This window comes from Numida meleagris, chromosome 3 (assembly GCF_002078875.1).
Source record: "Numida meleagris isolate 19003 breed g44 Domestic line chromosome 3, NumMel1.0, whole genome shotgun sequence".
NCBI classification, from domain to species: Eukaryota; Metazoa; Chordata; class Aves; order Galliformes; family Numididae; genus Numida; species Numida meleagris.
In genome coordinates, this window is record NC_034411.1 from 16,244,155 (window position 1) to 16,269,944 (window position 25,790).

General features: G+C 39.4%; 1 protein-coding gene across 3 annotated transcripts in view; it reads right to left on the reverse strand.

Moving 5' to 3' along the window:
- HNRNPLL (heterogeneous nuclear ribonucleoprotein L like) overlaps positions 1–25,790 on the reverse strand; it is a 31,135-nt gene that overhangs the window by 4,830 nt on the left and 515 nt on the right. For 2 of the 3 annotated variants that reach the window (XM_021391164.1, XM_021391163.1), the window contains exons 2-11: positions 18,336–18,454; positions 16,989–17,226; positions 11,318–11,403; positions 7,954–8,050; positions 7,793–7,865; positions 3,794–3,865; positions 1,913–2,130; positions 1,606–1,727; positions 989–1,190; positions 21–78 (exon numbers count right to left, since the gene is read on the reverse strand). In XM_021391164.1, the coding sequence (XP_021246839.1) occupies positions 21–78; positions 989–1,190; positions 1,606–1,727; positions 1,913–2,130; positions 3,794–3,865; positions 7,793–7,865; positions 7,954–8,050; positions 11,318–11,403; positions 16,989–17,226; positions 18,336–18,454 (1,285 nt within the window). Of the gene's footprint in view, positions 1–20; positions 154–988; positions 1,191–1,605; positions 1,728–1,912; positions 2,131–3,793; positions 3,866–7,792; positions 7,866–7,953; positions 8,051–11,317; positions 11,404–16,988; positions 17,227–18,335; positions 18,455–25,790 lie in introns of those variants that run through there. The other variant, XM_021391165.1, reaches the window with a different exon arrangement.

Consider the following 25,790-nt stretch of genomic DNA (forward strand, 5'->3'; position numbering starts at 1 on the left):
ATAGGTCAAAATTTACTTACGTTTTGGATCAAACACTTTGTATTTAATAAAGCTGAGAACTTCATGATCCTCACATAGCTGTCACGAAAATAAAATAAGATGTAAAACCTCAGCAAAAATGCACATAAATACATTAGCAAAAATCCCAAGTTCCTGGAAGAGACACAGAAAGGAAAATGCCGAGTCTTTAAGAGAGCTTCCAAGACTTTATAGCAAATAATTATTTTTAAGCACGTAACTCTTTAGAATACCATTCTACGGTCTGCAAAACAAGGCTCCTGTATTTGTGCTTTCCCAAATGTTTTATAGGCAGAATCATTGTTAGAATACAGATATCACCATTTCCTCAAGCAATTCATATTTGAAAAGAAAAAAGTTATTCTTCTTGACATTCCTACATCAATGCAGCATCTCAGAAGCTGCACAAATAAGCACACAACTCACAAACCAGAATTAACTTTAAAGACTGAGCTCAAGGCAAATGAAAAAAAAAAAAAGTCTCACTGAACTGAAAAAGAATTACCACTGCCTCCGTGGCCTGCTATTACATGTTTTAAGCATCTAGTTTTCATTTAGGAACCAACCAGGCAAAACATGCCATGTGTATGTTTCTCTCCATTCCAAAACATCTTATCAGTCATCAGAATAACCACCTCAAGAAGTCAGTCTATCTTTTGTCGACTGCACTCTTAATTTCTCCTGTATTTGGCTTTCTTTCAATAAGATTTTTCCCCCCTTCCACTAAAACCTCATTCAGATCCTCAACGCTGCTTCCAACATCTTGTTTTTCATTTAAAAAAAAGAATAATGCAAAAAATTCAGAAGTATAGCAGCTTCTATAGAGAGGCTCCAAAGTTATTTTAAGAATCAATTATTTTCCCGCTGCTGTCCCAAAACGACCCCAATTATTTCATTTTAAAAGTAGCATACCATACAGCTAGGATAAGGCCCCAAAGCATTACATGTCACAGTAATTTCAACTGCCTACCTTCACAAATGTTTCTTCAGTTACACACAGGGGAACATTATAATAATGCAGCACACAAGACGGTGGTTGGATGATGTTCTTAGATGCTTGGCCAGCACTGGTGAAGCGATTATTCTTACTCATTGCAAAATCCTTATAACTACTCGTGCCATCCTCCAGCTCAAATATCTGGCTTGGAACTACTGAATGCTGCTTAGAAACACTGGGATTTAAGGATACGTCGTGAAAGATTTTTAAACAATCAAAACTTGTACACAGATTACTGATCTAACTACATAAAAACTGACATTTCTTTACAACAATGTCAAAGGAGAACAAGACAAGTTGGATTTGATACCTTCCTTAAAACTCTGTAGAAAGGGTGGACAAAACACATTAGTGAATACAGCTTACTAACAGCCAATCCATATATTAATGAAGTATCTTGGTGTTATAATTTTGCACTGATATTGACAGTTGTCACATTCACAAACACATTTTGGTGAAAAATAATAGCTGTAAACTGGAAATCACAAATCTAACAATGATGTAAAAAAAAAAAAAAAGGGATACCCTGTCTTTGCAACTTCATTACATCTGCTTACTAGATGACCATTAATCTTATAAAACATATTTACCAGACATTAAGTCTTTTTCCAAATAACTTGACATTGTTGAGATGTGTGACAGCTCTTTCTACGGCATATTCATCACCCATTTCAACCAGTGCTGTGCCTGGAATAGTCTTCATAAATTTCACCTAAGGCAGATGAGGAAAAAAGTGACATTGCAACAAAGAGCCCAAAATAAGAATTTTAAACGTTGTCAGGAATGACCATCCCACCTAGACTTATTCAAAACAAACAAACAAAAAGAAAACAAAAAAGAACAACAAAAAAAGCCCGACTGCAGTAGATTCAAAGTTTCTCACAGATGATGCCTTACCTTCTCAATGTTTCCATACAAGCAGAAAAGGTTGAAGACCCTTGAACAGTTCATCTTTAGCTGATGCAACCCACTAACCATGACAACTGATCCAGAGGGATTTCCACCATGCATGTACGAGGAGGACGCCTGGGGCAATGGATAAGCAACAAGTTCGGGAGTGTCTCGAGATCCCATTCGGTAGCGACTTGGTAACGGCAACAAAGGACCATGTGAACCTATGGAAATGAAAGATCACGTTCGTTAAAACGGGGGGAAGACAGATTACAGGAGTTTCCATTAATTCTTTCTCCAATTTAAAATGAACAAACTGTTTCATGGTATAGTTTTTATATACAAATGGGGGAAAAAAAAAAATCAGTCTTTCAGTAATTATTTTAATGATGGCTTGAACTGCAAGTTATGCTCCTTCAGACTTAACGGTTTTCTCGAAAACACTATCTTCCCTGCACCATATCAAAGTTTAAACTTTCTTGAATACACGAATTTGAACATTCATGAATATTTAAAAATAAACCTAACAACCTTCGGCAATATTGTCATTTCTACTGATGGTACTTTGTGGCAAAAAATAATAAAATTAAGAAAAAAAATTACTACAAGGTAGGAAAAGCAAAAAAGGAGTGAATTTTTAGCCAGTGGTCAGGAGAGAAGGGGGATGATACAGCTCTTTTTCCAGAGACACGATTAAGTCAGGAAAATGCCTTTCTACAAGCAACTTATTTGGAAGAAACAGGGATACAGGGACACAGCGTTAATGCAAAACAAAGCTGTCCTATTTTCCACGACAGGTAAAGTGACAGGTTTCACTGAAATACTTTCTTCTCTTTGTCCCTGTTCACATTCCCCTCCCCACCCCATCTCTTTTTTTTTCTTTTAATAAATGAAGAGACATTACTAGTATGCCTTATTTTTGTTTACAGAAAACATCAGTGCTACAGAGGAGAGGATCCCTGATCCTCTGAGGAAATAAATATTGTGAAATTCACATAAACAGAGTATAAAAAGCACCTTTTCCTTTGTTTTTCCCCAGCAAAATGCAATAATGATGGAAAGAGCAGTATAGGAGGATACAAGCACCTTACTTAAGGAGGAAGTGTGCATCAAAAGAATGACAAAAGAAAGGCAGCAAACACAGGGCAGAATACAGAAATTCTGATTATTTGAGGAGCCTTTGGAAACAGTAGGTAAAAGGCCAACATACGTGATAAAAAATACATTTGAAAGGAAAGAGGCAAGACAAATCACATCGCATCGGAAGTTACGCCAGTAAATAACTGGAATAGTCGTATGGAATCCCTGACATCAGTTTCTTAACCCTTAGGTCTTGATCGAAATTATGAAAATTATGGCAGGCCTTTGTTTACAGTTAGCACTGGTAACTAACTGCACCACTTTACAGCACTAATTCCAAAATGTCATTCTTACTAAGTCACATGGCTGTACCTTTTCAGAATTAGCTATATTAAAGAAACACAAAGCCCACAATTTGCAGCTTTGCATGCAAAAACATCAAAGGGCTCTGGGGTGCATCAAACCATCGATCAAACTCCGCTGCCATTTTCTGCAAGAAAACAGCTTCGCCAGTAATGATGTTATCCTCTGTTCAGCGCTAGGGTGATAGCAACTAAAAGAAAACATTCTTCAAAGGAATACATTTGGAGAGCTGGATGCTCTCCATAAAAAGAAGAATTATGGCAAAAAAGGCACTATATATTTCAGTCCATCACTATTACTTTTTGTACGTGGACTGACAGCACCACATGCACAGATCAGTGAACTACTCACACTTTAGAGGTCCAGCTACACATTGATTGAATACTTGGAATTCCACATAACAAGTACAGAAATCAAAACCATCTGTCAACCTATGTTACTTACCATAACTATCATGTCTAAATGACGATGGGTGCTCTCCCAGAATAGCTTGCCTCTGGCGGCCCTTCCCTCTGTCTAACATATGGGAAGGGAAAAAATACAATTCAGTATGGACAAACATGCACTTGATTTCTCCAGTTAAGACACAAAGCTTCTAGTTAAGAAGCAAAAATGCAATTTGAGTCCTTGTTAATTTTATCAACAGTTTCTCATTGATTATATATCTAAAACCGCAAGCTGTAGCCCTGGGACATCAAAATTAAGAGATTGTCATTCGTATAACAAATTCCACTTAAGTTGATTGGCAGTAATGGCCAATGAGCAGATGTAGACATTTAAAGTCTAAGAAAATACCCAATAGCTTTCCTAAACAGACACCACACATTAGTATAGATAACGCCATACAGCAGGATTTACCTACGCATCTCTTAAAACAAATTTGAAATGCAGTACTTTTGAAAGACAGTACCTGAATCATAATATTAGCTTCAACAGCAACACATTTTCAAAGTGGGCTTCTTTCAAGAAGTTTCAGCATAAGCCAACAACAACCTGTATTACATGGTTTCATAATCAGTAAACAGAGAGCATTACATACGTGTACATATATATTTACAGAACACCTACTGATTTAAGGGCGTGCTGAAAGGATTGTACATTATTGCATTATCAGCAGCTCATAACAGGTTGACTGAAGAAAAACATCACTGAATAATGCACTTAGCCAAAGGTCAATCCTTTAAGAAAACCAAGTTCTCTGTGTTATAAAGTTAAGCAAAGGGTCTACATTACTGGAAGAAAGCAGTGCATTACAGTCAAAGCTGTATTTTCTAATCAGATGCACGCTCCATGGCAAAGGAAAATCTAAGCTTCCAGATTTCCTTGTGGTAAGTAAAAATCGATGCCTCACGTTAAAAAAAATAAAATAAAATCTGTTCTCGTACTGCTACATTGAAAAGATGGGGCAAGATATTTTTCAGTTTAACATAGATTCAAGGAAATTTAAATGTGACTGCTGAAAATAGCAATTCAGCCCAATGCAGCTAGAGGTATTTTCCCTGACAAAAGAGAACTATTCATGACAGACAGCACAACAGTGGGAAATGAAAACAGGTGCCATTTCTGCTCAGGAATTTGAGAACCGGTTTCAAGTCAGACATTTACTTTGGAAATAAAGACTGAAGACAGAAAAGTTCTGACTGCCTTCAACCATACAGAAAGATGACTACTTTTTGTCAAGTTTTCTTTTTCCCTTCCATTTTCAGGTAACTGCTCTGAGTCTCTTAGCTCTGGGAAGTAATTGTGCAATCATATAGAATATTTTGAGCATTTAAACCTACATGCAGGAATCATCTTTCAGAAAAATAAATTTTATCATTAAAGTCTGAGGAGTTAAATCAATTGAAAGAGTGCACAGTAATACAGTGAAAGACAGTAGCTTTCAATTAATTCCAGGATAGCTTGACAAATATTTCCTCCTGGTGGTGGAACAGTCCACTACCCTCTCCTGTCCCCAACGTTTGTGCCTTCCTTCAACTAACTTAATTGTGCCAGGAGAAATATTTTGTGCAAATAGGCAACGAAAACAAGAACTGATCTGGGCTAAAAATAATTCTGAATGAAAAGATTCTTTACAAACTAGGGGTGTTTGGTTTTGTTTTTTTAAACCAGCTCCTTGAGCTGCTGAGTGACCTGGTATTACTGCCAAAAGAAATGTTCCAAACTAATTTGAACTATCTGGCTAAAAGACAGGTAGCTGTTGGTTTGGGTAGCTGCTGGTTTTTTGGGGGGCTGTTTGTTTTGGTTGGGTTTTTTTTTTTTGCCAGTTCAATCTAATGCAGTATGGGCTCATAGCCTCAGGCACTTGTTAAGAAGCTTACTTAGGTGAAGAAATTCTCAGGGGAAGTAAGTAATTTGTTACCACAGATAAAATAGTTCTTTAAAAAAATAATTAGCAAAATACATTTCTGTGTCCTAAGATCAGTGGGAGGAATTAAGTTCTGAAAGGCATATCATTGGCATGTCTGTCCTCAAAATGAAATAGCCCTGGGCTAAAATCTTGTTTGCTGGAGTCAGATCCCTACAGTTTCAGTCAGATTAAGTTCAAAAGCCAAACACTGCTGTAGGAGCAAGCAGAAGCACACATATGAGAACTCTCAAAACAAGTCCTAGACTATTTCATGGACATGATTGCTCTAGCTGTCTACTTTGCTTTCAGCGTTCATTCAAGAATCCAAATTCTCATTTTCTAGACAAGTGGATGTGGACTATAGTAAATGAAAACTCATGCTACATAGTACAAATCCATTCATTTTCCTTTTAAGTGCAGTAGAGTGATATAGAGATAGGCGCTCAGAGTAACAAAAAAAGGAAAAACAAGAGTAGAGTGAGAGTTCTTAAGAAAGAGCAAGTTGTACCTATCTTAACATTTTCATTTTCCACTGTTTTTTGCTTGGGGAACAGTTAGTTCATACATATCTGCAGACCAATTAAGTAATGTAATTAGGCACACCATGTTACAAGTTACCCTCCAAACACTGTAATAATCAGAAGATACGAGGGTCAAATTAATCCACCAGATTTTTCAAATTCAATCTTTTTTTTTTCTTGCCCTCGAGTTTCTTGACTTCAAGAAGTTGCTTTTTTGAACTTAGGAATTTGAGAAAAAAATTAAATGCTCATAAAAATAGTCATAAACTATAAGCTGCAACCAGTACTGTAGCTCCCTTGTTAACTTTTTACAAGAACTTCATTCTGAAAATTCAAGCCCTATGATTTTAGTTGTACAACAGTTTTACAAACCCAGTGTCTTGCAGAATTACTCTGAAACTGCATGTCACTTGAGATGGCCAAAGCCCTGGCTCTCGTACAGCCTTTGAAGAGTAGATAATCTGACTTGGACATCTCTTCACTTTTCTAACTTTACATTGCACGCATTATTGTACATAAATTACTGAACACTACACTCAATCATTACACATTATTATCGTTTTAAGTAAACACTTTACAGGAGTCAGGCTACACAGCAGTTTGTCTTTACAAAAATAGTCATAATTTCCCACTGACATGAGTCAAGCTTTGGAGATTTACAGCTGAATACTGAAGAGACAGTATGCCTGTATCAATTATGAATCTCCTTGTTTTAATACTTAAATATAACTGAGGGGACCTATCTGATATTGCGCTACTCCGTTCCAACTATCTATAGATCAGGATGAAATTTCTCTACTACTAGACAATATTTACATTGTTAAGACTGAATGCAACTCTCACATACAGCAAGTAATAAAAAGATTACAATGTCAATGATATCAACAAGAGAGGTTCTTAATTTTGGAGGGTCTCAATTTTTCAGTTTTAATTTTAAGGGAAATATGACCAGCATACATACAAACTTGAACAGAATGGGTACAGTCTATCATGTTATTCATCCCATACAAATCTGAAGTACTGAAAGTGTCCTCCTTTTAAAAACTTGTGGTAGTGGTGCATGCAGTATGCAGACAAGGTGAATTGCAAGTCTGAGGTTTTTCAGAGGGTTTGGTGTTTTGTTTTGGTTTTGCTGATGCCGATGTGGTGCATGAAGAAGTGTAGAGTCAGCCTGCTGAAGTCCTCTATCCTTCTTAATGCCTCGTCCAACATAGGGGAAAAGAGTCCTTTCGAAGGAGAAGCAGTGTGCAAGTTTGTAGTTTGTAAGGAATAGTCTGTATCAGGTTTCCTCTCCTCCAAAGAGAGAGAGCTGCTTGGAGAAATGCAAGTCCTTGAGAACTGCGAAGGTGCTTGCAGGTGTGGGCTCCTTGTTGAACTAAGTGGCTCAAGCACACGGCAGTAGGGGGCACTAGGGCTCAGGGTTAATTTCCTGGGTTACAGGTTGGCTTGTGAACACAGCCTTCAGCAGCTCTGGCTCGCTTTGAAATGACTATTGAGATACAGCCTGACCACGTATAAAGGATTGTCATTAGTACAGTCATACATCTACAGCAATAACATAGGAAAACCTACCTCGTCGGCCCAGATACGGCTTAGTGTAGTCCCAACTATCGTTGTCGTTTCTAATGACATTAAGTCGAGTTGGCTGTTCAAATAAAGTAAAAATGAAAAATATTAAGTACGGGGTATACATGTTTTGCCAATAAAAGTAAGAGAGAAGGTCCGAGCATTACCCTTGCATATTCAATTTTTAGCGTACAGCATCCTGCATAGATATCTGCTCCATTGAGTGCTGCCTTCGCCTTCTGGGCACAAAAAACTGATTCAAACATACGCATGTTAAGGATTTTTCCTCAAGGTGTCTCACCCATGTCCCCTTCTTCCGAAATATCTTTTTTAGGCTGCAAATAGTTCACTATGACCAAATCTTACAAGAACTCTGAACAGACTTCAGTATAAAGTTACTAACAACTACACATGGGTTCAACTTACGTTAAGCACTTACTTTTGATATGCAAGCAGCACACAATGGGAACATTCATAAACAAATTCTTCACTATAGATTCATTTCGACAGGGATATTCTGATGGATTTAGTAAATTTAAGCAGAGGACATAGAAGCTGTCAACAACCCTACAGAATATTTGGACAGACGTGGAGCTCTTGGAACGAGTTCAGAGAAGGGTGACTAAGATGATCAGAGGGCTGGAGCACCTCTCCTAGGAGGAAAGGTTGAGGGAACTGGGCTTGTTTAGTTTGGTGAAGAGAAGGCTCTGGGGAGACCTCATTGTGGCTTTCCAATACTTGAAGGGAGCGTATAAACAGGAGGGGGAAAGATTGTTCACGAGGGTGGATAGCGATAGGACAAGGGGAAATGGTTCTAAACTGAGACAGGGGAGATGTAAGTTAGATACTAGGTTAGATACTAGGAGGAAGTTTTTCACTCAGAGGGTGGTGATGCACTGGAACAGGCTGCCCAGGGGGGTTGTGGATGCCCCGTCCCTGGAGGTGTTCAAGGCCAGGCTGGATGTGGCTCTGGGCAGCCTGGTCTAGTGGTTGGCGACCCTGCCACTCCGCAGGGGGTTGAAACTCAATGATCTTTGAGGCCCTTTTCAACCCAGGCCACTCTATGTTTCTATGATTCACAATCAAAACAGAAAGGTCAAGCTGCATCACTGGGAAAGAGATGGGAGCTAGTGGGTGAGAAGGCCTGACTTAAGACAAGGCATCCCTTCTAACAGCTAGCATTAGCTAGACATACGTGGGTAGGGAGTCTCATTAACTCAGTTCTTTTCACTGAAGAGTAACTACTAAGAAAGAGTACATTCTTTGAACTGAAGAAAACCACAGAACCAAAAGGGATGCTTTGAATGAACCAACAGCCAACTGGCACCAAAAATACAGTAAGGAGATTGCTTTAAATCCATTGCACAAGGCAGATGCACGTACCAGGCTGCAACAAACAGGTTACTTCATATCCTCTGCATACCCTAAGATTGGTTCTGTTACTAGCAGAAAAACACACAAGAGCCTCAGCTCACGGCAATGCATAATCTCATACATAGTCAGTAACATACTGCATCAGACAGCCTGAACCCTGTAACAGACCAGATATTTTGTGCCATCATTTGATACAGTTATGTGAAATCTTGGAAGTACTATATTTAAAACGACATCCTGTGTTCTACCACAACCATGTAACCCAACTTCTTTTGCTGTGATGTAGGTTCACAGCAGAATTTAACTGACTTGAGACTGCCAAAGGTTAGAGCAAGAAAAGTTAAGCTTCTCACACCTCTAGGAAATCGTCAGATGCTGGCTAGAACTGTGGGAGCACATCTCCAAGAATGACATGTAATGCAACTAAGGGAACTGCTCCAAAAGTAAGGCCTCTTCTTTTATTATGTTTGCCCACAACATCAGAGGTGCGTGGTGGTGGTATGGCAGTAGAGGTTGAACCTTTCCACCCATATTCCATTCCATTTTGTTGCCGTGTGACAGATGACAGCAGAGGGGCGGTCTGACACAATGGCATCTGATGCAGAAGTGCATATGAAGAAAAGGTGTGGAACTGAATTCCTCCATCTAGAGAAATTTGCACCCCCTGCCATTCATCATCACTTGCTGAACATTTACGGAGACCAAGCAGTGGATGTGAGCACAGAGAGGCAGTAGGTGATGCATTTCAGCACAGACAACAGGTGACAGTGGGACACTTCCGCTGGTGCAGATTTTTACAAGCGTGACATGCAAGCTCTTGTTCTTCGCTGGCAAAAACACATAGCTAATGGTGGTAACCAACTAAAAATAGTGTTCCATAGTTGAGAATCTGCTCTATCAAATAGTGCTATTGTGTTCTTTAAATCTGTTGTCATTTCCATGGAAATAAATAGGAGGAATTACTTTTGGAGCAACCTATGTAGCATTGAAATTTGAGTCAATTTTGGAAACCTTCAGGCAAGTCTTGTCTTGAAGCTTACCCCAGCAACTGTTTATTTACACTGCTGCATTACTTTGCTTACATTTACAATTTTTCTTTTAATTGCTGGTTGTATGGTGTTTTTTTGTTTTGTTTTTACACAAAAGCCACATTGCATAATTTAATTCAAAGGACAGAAACATGGGAGTTTCCAAGCACGTGCAGGGTCTTCCCCACAATTTCCCTCATCTTTCATAAGAAACAGAATAATCCCCGTCTAAACAAACCATCTAATTCAAACAATGCTGCTTGCCATAACTTACTATGCTACCACAGGAAATTTAACTACTATCTGTAGTTACAGATAAACACTAATTAGCTTGCTTTAATGGACTTAGGGCCAACTCTTTTTTGCCTGGCAAATCAGCAGCGCAGCCACTAGTTAGTCATTCATATGTTAAAGAAATAATCTACTCAGAAAGTCTGCCGCATGGATGGTATGCAAAATCACAAGAGTACTTGAGATTTCAGTACAATTTTCTTTGAATACCACCTACATAAATGGACGGTAACGAGTCTCCAGGAATAGGTCTGTCTGAGTTCTACAAACTAAGGCTTTATCATATCAGACTTTGGACTCTGCAAATAACAGTAACACATTAACAATATTCATGCACTGTACACCTTAATGCTACAAATAGAATAAACAATAGGAAAACAGAGCAGTGAGGCCTAAGATGGTCTCACATTTTATTGAAGTCAAACAGTATATATTAGAACTATTTTAGAAGAGTTTGAAGAAGTTAAACTGCACCTCTGCAATCCCTTACCGCTTTCATGAGTGTCCATACAACTAGAAATCACAAAACTTCCTTGCCCAGTGTATTGCCAAATTCGTGGCATATTTCACGTCAGTAATTATTAGCCATAAGGTCACTTATAAACATGGTTATCAAGATCATTGTTAACAGCATCACTTCCCTATAAAGATTACATGTATAAGTGATATTTTCCTTTATAAACATCAGAAATTACAGTGTTTTGGATATAAATTTTAAAGAGATTTTTGGCCTCAAAATTAAGCTGTATTTTTCTGACATTCTCATATTAAATCCTCTCTGCAGTTGAGAGCCTACAGGAAAAAAAAAAACAAAAAAACATCAGTCTAAAAAGGATATTCAACCATAGCTTGTATTCCATTCCTCTTGAATATAACAATGCGCTGAACTTTTCCAACAGGGTTGCACACAGTATACAAGACATCCTAAGAAAGAAGAAAATAACTGCTTTAATTAGAGCAAAAATTCAAACATTTTAGTTTTACAGAACATTTTCTTGCACTAGCATTTAAATACTTGCTAACTTTTAGTTTATAATTTTCTCTATACAATTTATACTTTTACAGTCAGCATTTTTATGGGATAGCACAGCATAGGCAGTCAAACCTTAACAACAGGAAAAAAACTTACACAAGAAGTACTCAAAGAAGTATCTGTAACGAGTGTTAAAACTCAATAATGCAAGCATGTTTCAGGACGGTGCTCCCCTTTAATCACACACTATAGTAGCTTCACCTAAGCAGAGACATGATGATGCTATAGTTACAGCACAGTTCATTTCAAAAAACCCTTATAGCTGAGGTTTTGTTTTGTTGGTGCTTTGTAATCATTCATAGTTATCTTCAGAGAAGTAACCCAGAGAAGTCCACAATGCAAGCTTAGGTAGCTTATCAAAATGAGAAATTCAATTATATCCACCTGAGACAAAGACAGTGTAAGTAGTTGCTGTGTTTCTCCACTTAAAGCACAGAAAAGTTAAAGAGGAAACACGAGACTCGTAGAAACTCGTTGTCAGAGCAATGCTTTCACCAGCATTTTGCTATATTACACAGAACCAATACAATTCAAGACCATTCTCAATGCAGCAGGGGAACCAAATACCAAGGGCAGAATCCTGCCTTATTCTTAAGGTATCATAAGACTGGCTTGGTCTGATGCACAGTACCTCAAACAACAACCCATTACACATAATTCAGACATAATAATGCCAGAAACTAGATTTAAGCATGAATTTGGCCAAAAAAAAATGTGTTTATTTGATAGAGTGACTGTACATCCCCACTCACAAATCCAAAGAACAGGTCTTCAGAAGCTGAACAAACAGGAATCCTGATTTCTTGAAACAATATACCTGTTAGATTACATTCAAACAGTTGAGAGCACCTAAGGTTTACTAGACAGCCAGTTGGTAGTTAACCCTAGCACACAAAGCCACAGACACCTCAGTGAAGCACTATGACAATCTGTTTTTTCCCTTCCTTTCTGTATATCCAAACCAAATAATTCCAAAATATTCATTGCGAGAATTTAGTGTACATCCTCAGGGTTAGTATTTATTATCTTCTGTAGCACAGTACAGCAATTAAGAGGCAACAGGCAGGGAAGTACGCTGGATTTCTTAAAACAAAGCACACAAATGCAGAAAGAAATCAGAAAAGATGAAGTCTTATTTCTGGCTACAGCTGCAGTGGTGTAACTCCCGGCATATATAAAGCACTGTAAGCCATAATACACAGGTCTATTACCACCAAGAAAAGAATTCAGTGTGTGCCCAGGGGCTCTGCACCAGGCACTCCAGTGAGTGTTTTACATAGCTAGAATAAGCAAGCAGAGGATACTGTCAACCCAAAGTTTGTCAGAAGATGGGCATACATTTTTAGAAGAGATAAAAACAGCCTTATCCCATTAAAAAAAAAAAATTAGGAGACTACACCTTGGTATATTTTGCAGGTACACTCAATAGCACCAACTGTTATCCTTCATCTCTTCTGGATTGAAAGAGAAGCGTCACAATGACTTCCCAGCTCCAGATGACTTCAGTTTTAGGGCATATGACTTTCCTTCATAATTCATCATACAAATAATTTCTTCAGAGTTAACTACAAATGTTCTTTCAATATTGAAGCTCTACTCAAAACATCATTAGTGCAGTTAGCCAGCAGGCACACACACAGCTTTAAATTCATTTTTATTTTTTAAAGTTAATTCACCCACTTCAGATTACCAAATTAACCAACTGGTTTAACACTAACACTACCTGCACGTTAGAATACCTAAAAGAGGCGTAGCAACCTAATATCAAATGAAGTTGATAGTTGTTTAAAATGTTTTAACTACCACAGCAAACCACTCTCCTCATGCATGCACTGAAGCTCTTTCTTACCCTCTAAATTAAGAGGCAACAGCCAGAGGTATAGCTGAAAAGACTAGTAAAGCTTGTCCAGCGTGAGTCACTCAGAGAAGGTCCATCTGAACAGAAATTTGTCTGTTCCTATAGTCAAAACCTTGACAAAGCTCTGTCCACATGCAAGTAAATTGGGAAAACAAACTTCAAACACCAATATAGGGCACCTCTTGGGAAAAATCATTTTCGAAACACATACATCTCCATCCAAAAAGAAGTGAAAAAGCAATTAGGTATTAAATACAGTTAACTTGCCTTTCTTTCCCTTCTCTGTCTCACCCTTCTTAAAAAAAAAATCTGCCACAAAAAACTGAATCGTAATTAGAGTGGATGAAGTAAACTGTAGCAAAATTGGAGAACAATTTCTCTTCTTCCATAAGATGCCCTTAAGCAGTTGCAGCAATACCAAACATCCACACAGGCTGAGTGACAAATGGATTTAGAACTGCCCTGCAGAGAATAACTTTGTAATACTGCTGGAGGAGAAATTCAGCATGAACCTGCAAAACACACACTCAGCCCAGAAACCAAACTTATCCTGTGCTGCAACAGAAGAGGGGTGGCAGCAGGGTAAAGGAGGGGGTTGTCCCCTCTCTGCTCTGCCCTCACGAGGCTCCATCTGGAGAACTGCATCCAGGCCTGTAGTCCCCAGCAGAAGAAAGGTACGGAGCCATTGGAGTGGGTCCAGAGGAGAACTGGAGTACCTCTCCTACAAAGAAAGGTTGAGGGAGCTGGGCTTGTTTAACTTGGAGAAGACTCAAGGGATACCTCACTGCAACCCTCCAGTACCCAGTGAGGACCTGCAACAAAGACTCCTGCAGCACCTGCACTGTGTAGCAACTAGACAACAGGTAATAGTTTTAAACTGAAAGGCAGGAGGTTTAATTTAAATATAAGGAGGAAAGTCTTCAATAAGAGAACGGTGATCATCCAGTAATCGCAATCTCAAACCAGTAAACAACAATGATGATCATCAAGAAGGCAAAGAAGAGGAAGAAGATGGCCCTCTGGGGTCCACCTCAGGCACCCTTTTGTGCCTGCTGGGTTTGCAGATGAGCCTTTCTAAGGTCGTAAACAAGTGAGTTCGCAATAACAAGTTTGTAACAAAACTTTCTCAAGGGAAATATACATTGGTTTGTCAGCGAAGCAGGACAAGAGAACAGGATCCTATACCTCCCTGATAACTTCCTCCAACCAGATGTCATGGCAATGGCCTTGCACTGCAAGTGTTTGAGGCATACCAAGCACACCCCAGAAAGTCAGAAAGTGTTTTTTGTTGGTCCTTTACAGGCATCGAGGGACATGGTTTACTGGGCATGGTGGTAATGGGTTGATGGTTGGAGCGAGTGATCTTAGTGGTCTTTTCCAACCTTAACGATTCTACAGTGAGGCACTGGAACAAGTTGCTCAGAGAAGCTATGAATGTCCCACCCCTGGAAGTGCTCAAGGCTAGGTTGGATGGGGCCCTTGGCAACATGATCTAGTGAAAGGTGTCCCTGCTCAGGGCACAGGGTTGGGTCCAGATCATCTTTAAGATCCCTTCCAACACCAACCATTCGAGGCCTCTACAAAATTGCTCATCCCTGTTGCTACAGATTCACAGTCTGTACTGTCTTTGATGAGCTCTGGTGCTTTTAAGTAATTTTGGAAATACATCGTCTTCTAGTACTCACTGGTATACTCTAGACAGAGAGGGGGCAGCAGAAAGGAAAAGAAGGTGGGTATTGGTTTTGTTTTCCAAGAAGCCACTGTGCCAGAGGTTTTACGTTCAGAATTTTCATCAAATACTCTTAGCCAAGAACGATGCTTCTGCTTCCACAGCTTATTCACGCATCTGCGTTGATCTCAGTTGCTTTGACAATCCAAGTTTAAAACGCATTAATGAAATAGCTCCAAAAATCTGTATTACAGTTACATGCAAAGAAGAATTCAACTTAGTCAATTAATTTGTTCACACAGATCAAGGCAGATCTGTTTTTAAACCTGATTAAAAAGTCATACCTTGCCATGCTTTTCTATAAAGCAAACTTTGAGAAGAAAGCAAATTCATCATCCGCTAATGAATCAGTAGGCAAAAACCTATCTACATTTGCAAAACAACAAAGCAGAAAGCATGATATGGAACCAACTGTAATTAAGTAATTCCAGAATTGTTAAGCTTCAATCAATTTGCTAACATAATATATGGAGCATAAAACAGAATTTAATACTAAAGTTACGTGGTTACACACAAGGCAAATGCTTGGACTGATCCCTGCTATCCAATATCTACACATTTCTCCAAGATTAAGTAACTTACGTATATATCATAGTTTAACAAGTCTGCTTTAAGAAAACATGCTTTCCCCCTCTCCCCCCAAATAAATAAATATTCCTATGTAATAAATATTCCTATGTAATTAAACATAGGCTGTAAGCCTTTATGAAAAATATAAGCAGACATTCAAAGCACAAGATATTACGTGTTCTTAAATACTACCAAAAAAGCATCAGTATTGTTAAACAAAAAATGCAACTCTATATAAATAGTATGACCAGAGATACTGAAAATAAAATGCATCAGCCCAAACAAAAGTGAGGAAGATTCTAGCAAACTGGAGTTGATCATCAACAGATCAAAGTTTCGACTTTCTGCAAAGAAAATACTTCATAGAATGAACGGCTGCAATAAAATAACCCTTTGTTACTGGAAAAATGACTTGCTATTTAAATATACCCCACTTGGGGCTTAAATAACAACATTCCTGATGTTATGGCAACATATTTGAAAATATTTCTCAAGTATGTAGCAACTTAAACATTACAAAATCTTGACCACTGAAGCTTTTAAATGTATTGCAAAATATCTGCACAACAGGATTGAATCATCTTAAAAATAATAGGAAAAAAACTAACAAACGTTTTTTCCAGAACCTGAATGATACTTATGTGAAGATGATATGAAGAGAATTAGTCATCTACCAAATTGACTCAAGATAAACAGTGTAGAATTTAAACAAGTACATAGGTTGCTCCAAAAGTAATACCGCCTATTTATTGCCACAGAAACGACAGAGTAACACTATTTGATAGAGCAAGTTCTCAGCTACAAAACACTATTTTTCAACACAGTCACCATTAGCTATGCATTTTTTGCAGTGATGAACAAGAGCCTGCATGCTGCACTAAGAAATCTGCACCGGCAGAAGTGGCCCACCGTTACTGCCACCACTGCTGAAATACACCACCCACTACCTCACTGTGCTCATATCCACTGTTCGGTCACCATAAATGTTTAGCAAGTGTTAATTAATGCCAGTGGGTGAAATTTCCTCTGTGTGGTGGAATTCCACACCTTTGCTCCACATGCACTTCCAAGCCAGATGCCATTTTGCACCGCTGCTGCCATCTGTTGCACGGTAACAAAATGTAATGGGATACTGGCAAGAAGGTTCAACCTCTACTGCCATACCACCAACATTTGCCTCTGACACCACCAGCCAATATCATAAATAAGAGTTATTACTTTTGGAGCAGCCCTCGTAGAACACAATGGAAATCACATAATAGAGATGGTAATTTCCCAGTGTTGTATTATTAAATAAAGAAAAATAAAGAGAATCATACCACTGTAATTGGGTAGAGAGGATTCTGGATTGACAACAGGAGAACTTTATTTCCACCAGATGGGTCATCAGTGTTCCCCGGCCGAGTAATCCTTTTACTTGTCGAATAGTTGAAAAAAGCTTGCTGTCCCGCAATGTAGACAGGTTCATCTGCTGCAAACGTTACACATTTCTTGGCACTTTCTACTTTTTCAAACTCTACCAGTGCCTGACGTTTGAACGGCATCATCATGACATAACTGGTGAGAAAAATGATACAGTAAATATTCCTATATGCTTACTCTGAAATTCAGTAACAGTCATACGCGATATGTTCTGCTTTTCTACACAAGTCCAAACAAGGACATCAAAAGAAGCTAGGTCTTCCCACTTGCACTTCCCAAACCTGGTCGAACATTTCTAAAGCACTCACATAACACAAAGAAATACATTTATTAGAAAAATAAGTAATGAGGAGTTGAAAATGTCTTGAAAATTTCTTGAAAACGTATAATACATAAGAACATTCAACCAACACAATAATTAGGTAATTATTTACTACAACTTCAAGTACTAAAAAAGCTCATTAAAATTATTTATGAGGCAAAGGATTAAAGTAAATGCAATTTATAGAAAACATTCAAACTCGATACACTAAACTAAGAAATTTAAAAGATTTTTCTTTTTCCTGACACAAAACTACCTTGGAAGAAATAACAGAAGTTTGGTTCACTAGAACACTTTTTTCCAGCCAATTTCTTTTTTTGGAAATTCTCATGCTAAAATGTACCTACTTGTACTCCTAAATAAGCTTTTGATCACCTCATTTTATTTATTTTATGACATTAATGCAAGTGCTATTCAGTTAGATGAATATTTAGAGAACGAAAAACACCATTGTACTATCTCCAAAACTTATACAACTTCACTACTAGCATATGATTGAAAAGAAATGCATGCTTCTAAAATGTAGCACTCGGGATAAACTGGCTGTACCAATTCACCCTAACTATTCCGCTTACAGATGCTTTGATGCAGAAGAGGCCATCTCTCATATCATAAGCACTCCTCCCATTCAAAACCAGCGGAAAAAGGCTCATTCTGCTCTGCAGTTCGGTTTCGTTATAGCTAAGACTAGCAGCTGAAGTCTGACAGCAGATACTAGGGCGTGCAGACAAGGAAACTGCTTAACCAGGCTTATTACACGTACAAAAAGAGAATCTTCACACAGCTAGAAAGTTGTTTGCTTTGCTAGTAACTAGATGCAAGATTTGAAGTGGCCATCACAATATATTTAAAGAGATCCAAGTGACTTTTAGATAACGCTTCCAACTTGTCGAGGGATGTGACTTTACAATGTTTGACGTACCATATGGTTCCAAACTTTTCAAGAGCTTCCACCAGATCTGCTTCCACAACTGATTCACATAGCCCTCGGACATGGACGACAGGAGAAACAGAGACTTTGTGATGACTTCCCCCTGCATCCTAACAACAACAAAACAACATTTAAAATTCAGTACAAAACAAGGAACGCTGACATCGTTAACTAAAATTATTTGGCAGACACTATGCTGGGTCCAGAAGCAGCCATGTAAATGTACAAACCAGGAGTATTTTAAACAGTTCCATTTTTCTTTCCGAACAGATTGCAAAGTTCAATTGCTGAAGCCTACTTAAAATAATTTGCAGACTTCATCAATGCGTTTGCACAGGCAAGATTTTTCTAGTATAAAATGAAGTGTATTCCAAAAAAAATGCTTGAATTAAAGGTCTTCCAGCCTATTTGTCCAAAACAGAAGATATTTCAACATGCACAACACCCAAAATATTTTTGACGTGCTTCCTGTTTTTTTATGACAATGTTTGAGACAAATCTTGTTTCCTGAAGAGGTAAAGCAAAAAAGCAGCAATGAACAAGGGCCATCAATAAACTCAATCAAAACTGGTTACCTTCCTAATATGTGCAGAACTGTGTCCCCCAGTGCAAGAAAATACCAGCTCAGTTCAATACTGAAAATAAACTAGCATTCCCTTTCAATTCTCAGTGCTCTTCATATATGTTTTTAAAAGATTCAATTCCTGTACAGGTGGGCATGCTCTTTCTTTTCACCCCAAGGCTGACCATCATCCACAGGTTTCAGCCCTTGTACACAGGCACACAGAACTGCCACTATAAACGTTTCTCAGTGAGCTAGTAGAGCTTCAGTGAGACTCTCCTGTGCAGCTGAACGATTTGGACAGGGACAAACTCCATCTTTCTGTGTGAAGCCTGAAGCAGGGCTGAAATGCACCTTATTTATTCTAAGCCAAGAGAAAAAAAAATTAAAAAACAAAACAATATTAGCTAATAATGAAAGAGATACCCAAAGAAAGACTAAAAAAGTGAAGATCATATGAAATACACCGTACTTAGTAACACGCAGATTTAATACAGGTAACAGCGACGTCAAGTTCTTGTATACAAATTCAGCTACTACGTCAATGTGTTTGTTCAATCTAACAAGCAAGCCTTGTTGAATTTTCACTTTTGTGTAGTAAGAAGCACAGCACCTTCTGGAACTCGAGAGAGATTCTCATCTGCAGTACAAAGGAGCTTGCAGCTCTGGTAAGTGCGTGCTACACGCATTCCTCCCTTCCCTACCTTTTCTAAACTACAGATTTAAGGAAATAACATTTCCCAGGTAACTACAAATTGAGTCTCCTGCCTCTAACTCCTGGGTTCCGTACACAGCTCTCCTGAAACAACTATATATTTTCTCCTTAATTTGAGGATTTGATCATTCTGCGTGAACCGTAAACCAGGCCGTGGGATGGTGTCAGACTTCAGAAGAACCTGCTGCACAATTTCACAATTTTTTTAATCTTAATTTACGTCCTAGTCATTTGCACTATGGAAGCATTTTCAGTAACAGCATACTTCTTTGAATAAGAGCTGTGGCAGCTGTGGGTGAACACAGCTAGCGGTAGTTACATAATCCTGAATTAAGCACCCAAGGTCTGGTAGCAGCGATCAAATTATTAATAAAGGTTAAAACTTTGAACTGCAGGTACTCAGAGAATTGCTGAAGGAAAAGAGCTCCACAGATAATTTTATTCTCAACTTCTCTTTTCTTTACCCACACATAAATTTCAGAGCTGAAAGAAGCACCTGAAGAAACCTCGGAGACAAAACAGTAATTACCAGGTTTTTTCCTGCAAAGTCTAGTGCTCTAAGATATTAAGACAGCAGGTAGCTTTACTTTATTTAGAAGTTATTAAATCAATTATTCATTGCCCCACATACTTGTTACCGTATTAAGATCCCAGTAAATGCTATGAATATGCATTCCCTTTTTTCCTTCTCCTTTTAACGCATTCAAGAAATTGTACCTAAAAATATTTCATTCTATATCAGATGGTAAATAGAGGTAATGGTTTTCTCACTGAAACAAAGGCTCACTAGAAAGAGCTGCCTTACTGAATGAGCACCCCCATACAAGCCAAGTTCTTCAGACTATGCATCCTAATGGAATGTTTTATCTCTCTCCCCTTTCCAGCTCTGTTCCTGCCCTAGTTCACATTTCTTTGTCATGCAAATAAAAATGCATTTATTAACTGTCATTTAAGCTTGTCTACTCATGACATAAAGCTTTCTAACAGTATTACAAACATTTGCTTTTATCTTTGCATTTCTGAATCCATTATACATCAGTCACACACACATATGCAGGTGTCCACACTACTGCAACTGGAATGATTCTCAGAACCATCAGCAAATACAATTTCTGTTTTATAGTTAAGACAACATTTAGATTTCTAAGCCATTTTTTTTTCTCTCATTATGCTATAAAGAAAGCACTATCTTTTAGGATGTAGTATAGTAGGAGATTAAGCAAGAATAAGCCATAACACTGTTGCTATTGAAGAAACTCACACAGAAGCTTGAGAAGCTTGAAGTTGTTTTTTTTTAAAAAAAAAAAAAAACACAAGTGAAATCTCAGTAACTTGCCGTGAAATTGAAGGCTTGTCTACACAGCATTTCTGTGTAACTGTCTCATCACAGCGTTTACACAGATAGAACCAGTGAAGGTACAAATGGCTAAAGCACAGGGCTGCTGCTTTCCTCAAAATAGCCCCTGACCAGAAGCAGCAAACAGCGGCACAAGAATGAAGTGCTGAAGAAGTCAGCCTGAAGCCAGGAAGTCACAAAGTGACATTCACAGAGCATATTGCTCAAAGACACCAACATGTGCTCCTGGCATATGTTTGAGTGCAAAAAAGTATTCACAAAGGCAGACGTGCATATTATCATCAAACAAGTTTTGTAGCTACCAAGCTGCAAACCTAGAACAATCCTTCATTTCCCCTAAAAGGAAAAATAAAGTCACTAGACTACATAAAAATGCAAATATGTCCGTCAGTGTAAAGCATCTTCACAGCTAAGGTCAGAACTCGGCCCACTGCTTGCCATCATTTCTTTCCACAGATGAGAAACAGAGGATTTTGACCAAGGTCTCACAGTCACCCTATCCTGAGAGTGCTGTATCTGTGCTACAGTTGGCACAGAGAGTGGTTACATCAAAGCATCTGCTGATACACAGATGAGCCAACACCAGTGTTTCTCTGCTTACAAAAGGGGCTTTCCATTACTCCGTTTCCCACAGTGGCACAGGAACCCCATGCCTAACCCCAACACCATGCCCTCCAACAGAGCCAGGAAACGGATCAGCTCATGTTACTGTTGCGCTTGCTAAATACCTATTGCCAAGGATGTCTTCTGAAAGCTCAGTAACGATTTCTTGAGGAATCATTAGCCAGGCAGAAAAATCAGTTCTTCAGTAGATAATGGAAACAGACTTTCTCTAAGTGCTCAAGACCAGTAACAAGAACAGAAAAGGATACCTCGGAAAAAAGGCTACCAACATAACGCATAATGTTGAAACTGTGTTTCCAGGGAGAGAAGGAAGCACTAGAATAACCGCATCATGCTTCATGTGCTTGGTTACTTCATATACACATGACTGTAATAGAAGCGGCTCCAAAGAACAACTGCAGCATTTTAACATCCTTTCTTTACTGACTGACAGACTCCTAGGCTACATATAAAATAAATCACTGGTGTCTTGCTAACAAATGTTGATGTTGTTATTCAAAAAGGAAGAAATCGTAAAGAGTTCTAGCTGTATGAAGCCTCTTTTGTTCACTAATTCTAGATAGAGAATTTTGCACCGTTTGCATAGACACCCGTTCTTCATCCTTTCTCCAGATGCTTTTCTAGTCAGTATATTCCCCTGCGTTCACTTCACTTTTCTTAGACCATCTGCTTCTTTACTATTTCTCTGCTTATCTCTTCCATCTTTTTTTCTCTTTACTGCAGAAGGATGCTATTCTTCCTTCACATTCTCTCCCCTAGGCACCTAGATACCCTGCTATTTTATTTCTCATCATTCAGATCGTCTTACGCACTTACAACTTCTTCCTCTCGCTGCATCCTTCTTACGTGCTCCAAAATTGTTGTTATGTTTACAACAGCAATTGGGGGGAGCCCAAAATGGTTGCTTATTTTGTATGTAAGAACCTAAAACTTCGTTAATGCCTAACTATGGGCATAGCTGCATTCAACTGCCTTACAGGATGTCAAGGGTAGCTAGAATTACCATGCTATAAAGGCAAAGTGAAGGTACACCACGCATTCCCCAGTAATTTCAGCTCTGCCCATTGGAGGTGGTGTGATAGAGAAAAGGCTTTCTTAAGTATACACGGCATTTCCTGCACACTCCTCAACTACAGTTCTATGATTCATTACTTTCCCCTCTGCTCAGCACAATCCAAATGTCTCTAAAAATCAAAATAAAACAAATATCTAGTATTACGAGATGATTATCAGGAACAAATACTTGAGGTGCTGGAAGAGGAACTAGCCTGAGTCACCTTTTTGAGAGAGGACAAAGGAAGCAGGACGACTTACACTTAGATGGCTCCATAACCAACTTCTCAGCTCTGAACCTGTTTCCATCTAGCCACCGTTACTGCTACTGCCTGTGACAGACATGAAGCAATTTACACTCGAGGTGCACTGCTTTCCATTTACGGCAGAGCAAGAACATTGCACATCCTAAGTTACAGCAGAGCAGCTCAGACGCTGCAAGTTCACACTGCTATCTAACCTTGCAGAAACCTGGTTTTATGTTCGTGTATTTTGACACCACATCCCACTTCCCCAAATATAAGAACCACCCTTACCTATTCTTTAATATTTCTATAAAGTACGTAAAAGACAGCGAGGCAGGTGAATGCTAAAAAAAAAAAAAAAAGTTACATAAATATGACACTAACCAATGGAAGAAATTTACATGAGGGAGAGAGCTGAAAGACCCTCCAACCACCCTCAAATGCAGCTCTTAACCCTATTTCCCACCCCACTTTCTCCCCGTGTCCTGACTCTCTGCTGCAATCCAGTTCTGACTCCTTCACCCAGATCTCCCCACCACACATCGCAGCCTCTGTAAACGTCGTTCTTCCAAATCTCACTCTCCCCCACAGAACACTGCTGCAAGACCACTTCTATTCCTCTCCCTGTCAACACTCTGGTCACAGCTCTCCATGCTCCTCAGCATTCGGATGAGCCAATAGGAAGGAGCACACGCCCCTCGGCTGCATGCAGTGTCCGTACTGGTGGGGATCAGAGGCAAAGGAAGAACAAAATACAAATATTCTTACCCATCTGTAACCTGCGTAACAGGAAAGACTTCTAGGCACCCATTTGCAGAAACGCAGAACGTGGAGGCAGTAAGGGACTATGCAACTGACAAAGCAATCCCAGAGGAATGGGAAAACACCACAACAATAACTACAGCCCTGCAGGGAGATCCTGCCGAGGGGATAACTAGAAGGTCCCACTATGAAACAGCTCTTATCTCACAATCCATATGAAACTAACAAGGATTCACCATTATTTTAGGACACATTAAGAGAGGAAAAGCATGAGGCTAACAAACTCTAACCACTCTTCCTACTTCAGCCATCCATTTTCCCATTTCTCCCCCGATTCCCCATTCCTATTGTTCTCCCTACTTCACCTTTACATATTCTTCTTCTGCTCTTTCCTGAGCAACCCAGCATACCCGCACTTACTCCCTCAGCCTACTCCCATTTTGTATGCCTCCACTTTGAACCAAAACTAACTTTATACGCTAAGAACATCTATCTGGGAACAAAATGAAGATGGTATGTCTTTGGGAAAAAAAATATAATCTATTTCCTGCACTTTTTTTTCTTTTAGCCAATGAAGAGAAAAAACTAAAATTCACATGAACTGACCCTAATGAATAGATACTGGCATTTCGCTCTTACAAACCCCAGACAGAAGTGCACAGCTGTTCATTTTTCACATATCCTCTCGATGTTACAGCTTATGAGCCTAGTACAGTCTCTATTATCAAGACAACTGCTGCCTCTCCAGTAGTGGAGCTATCAGTACAGCTCTGCCAACAAACCATCACAGAGCATTAGGAGAGTCAAAAGTCTGTGACCACGCACCCTCTTGAGGCACACTGCAACCGACTTAACACGCTGCCTAAAAATCCTTCTCTTCTAGACCACCTACACACTTGTTTCAGTTTCTTTGCTCACGAAACAGCCCAAATCCAGAATGTCGGGTTACAGACATACTTTGTACTCTTGTTACCTAGCAGGGCAGGGCTGCATGCCCTGTGCATTAAGCAGTGTAAACTGAGATACTGAGGTCAAAATAAAGACAATCAAAGCCAGAACCCAAAATGAAGGAAATAAAAAACAATAACTGGCTAATTTCCCGAAACATCCCAGAAAAAAAAAAGAAAGGTAAGAGCAGTATCTTGTCCCTACTTGAAACGCTCTGTGATGTCCAGCTCTCCTGTATGACAAAATGTCAAGATAATTTACACAAACATAAGGATTTTATTCAGATGCATCCTCTAAGAATGCATTACTAAGGCTTCGGTGCAACAGAGCTGATGCTCTGTGACAAGGTGTAGCACTTAAAACAGTTATCTCAGAAGGTGCAACTTTAGTGCAGTTTACCAGGGAACTTTTCTACTAATTCAGCAGGTAATCACATTCCACCAAGAGGTTCAGCAGACGGAAAGATGATAACAGCAAAGGTGCTCTCACTAATTCATCCCGCTGTTAAGCAAGTTCATTTTTATCATATCATGAAACAGAGGTACGCTGAATGTCAAGGTCTGCCACAGAATCAAGCTTTCATTGATTTTGCTTTTTCAGAGAGGAAACAAAGTGCCATCAAGAACTGAAAAAACGGTTCAAATCATCCAGTGAAGTAAGAAACCAAAGGGTAGACACAGAAGCGCCGTTAGCCCATATCGATGGGTCTTACTTGATACTTCGACACGAATACACAGAGCGTGCAGCAAAACAACCACACTGAACTTAAAGCGTTCATCAGCCTGGTTCACAGCGGGGGAAGCAAGCGGAGGAACAAGGGAATTTAAGAAAGCGGCAGTCACCCGCGATCAGCCTCACCGCCGAGCGCTGCCAGACAATAAGGTCAAACAGCCGGATGAAAGGAACCCTCCGCCCGCTTTCTTCCCCCGCCGTACGTTTCTATAGTTACATTCAGCAACAGGGCGAGCGCAAAACTTGTCACGGCGGTATCCCAAAAGGCACCGAGCAGCCCCCGGACCGGCGGCAACCACCGCGCTTCGCCAAACCCCACCTCGCGCCCAGCGAGCCGGCGGCCCACCGCCGCGGAGCGGGGGAAAGCGGCGCACCCCCCGCCCCGGAAGCACCTCCGTGCCCAGGGGAAAGGGCCAGCGGGCTGCGGCCTCCAGCAGGCCGCGGGGCC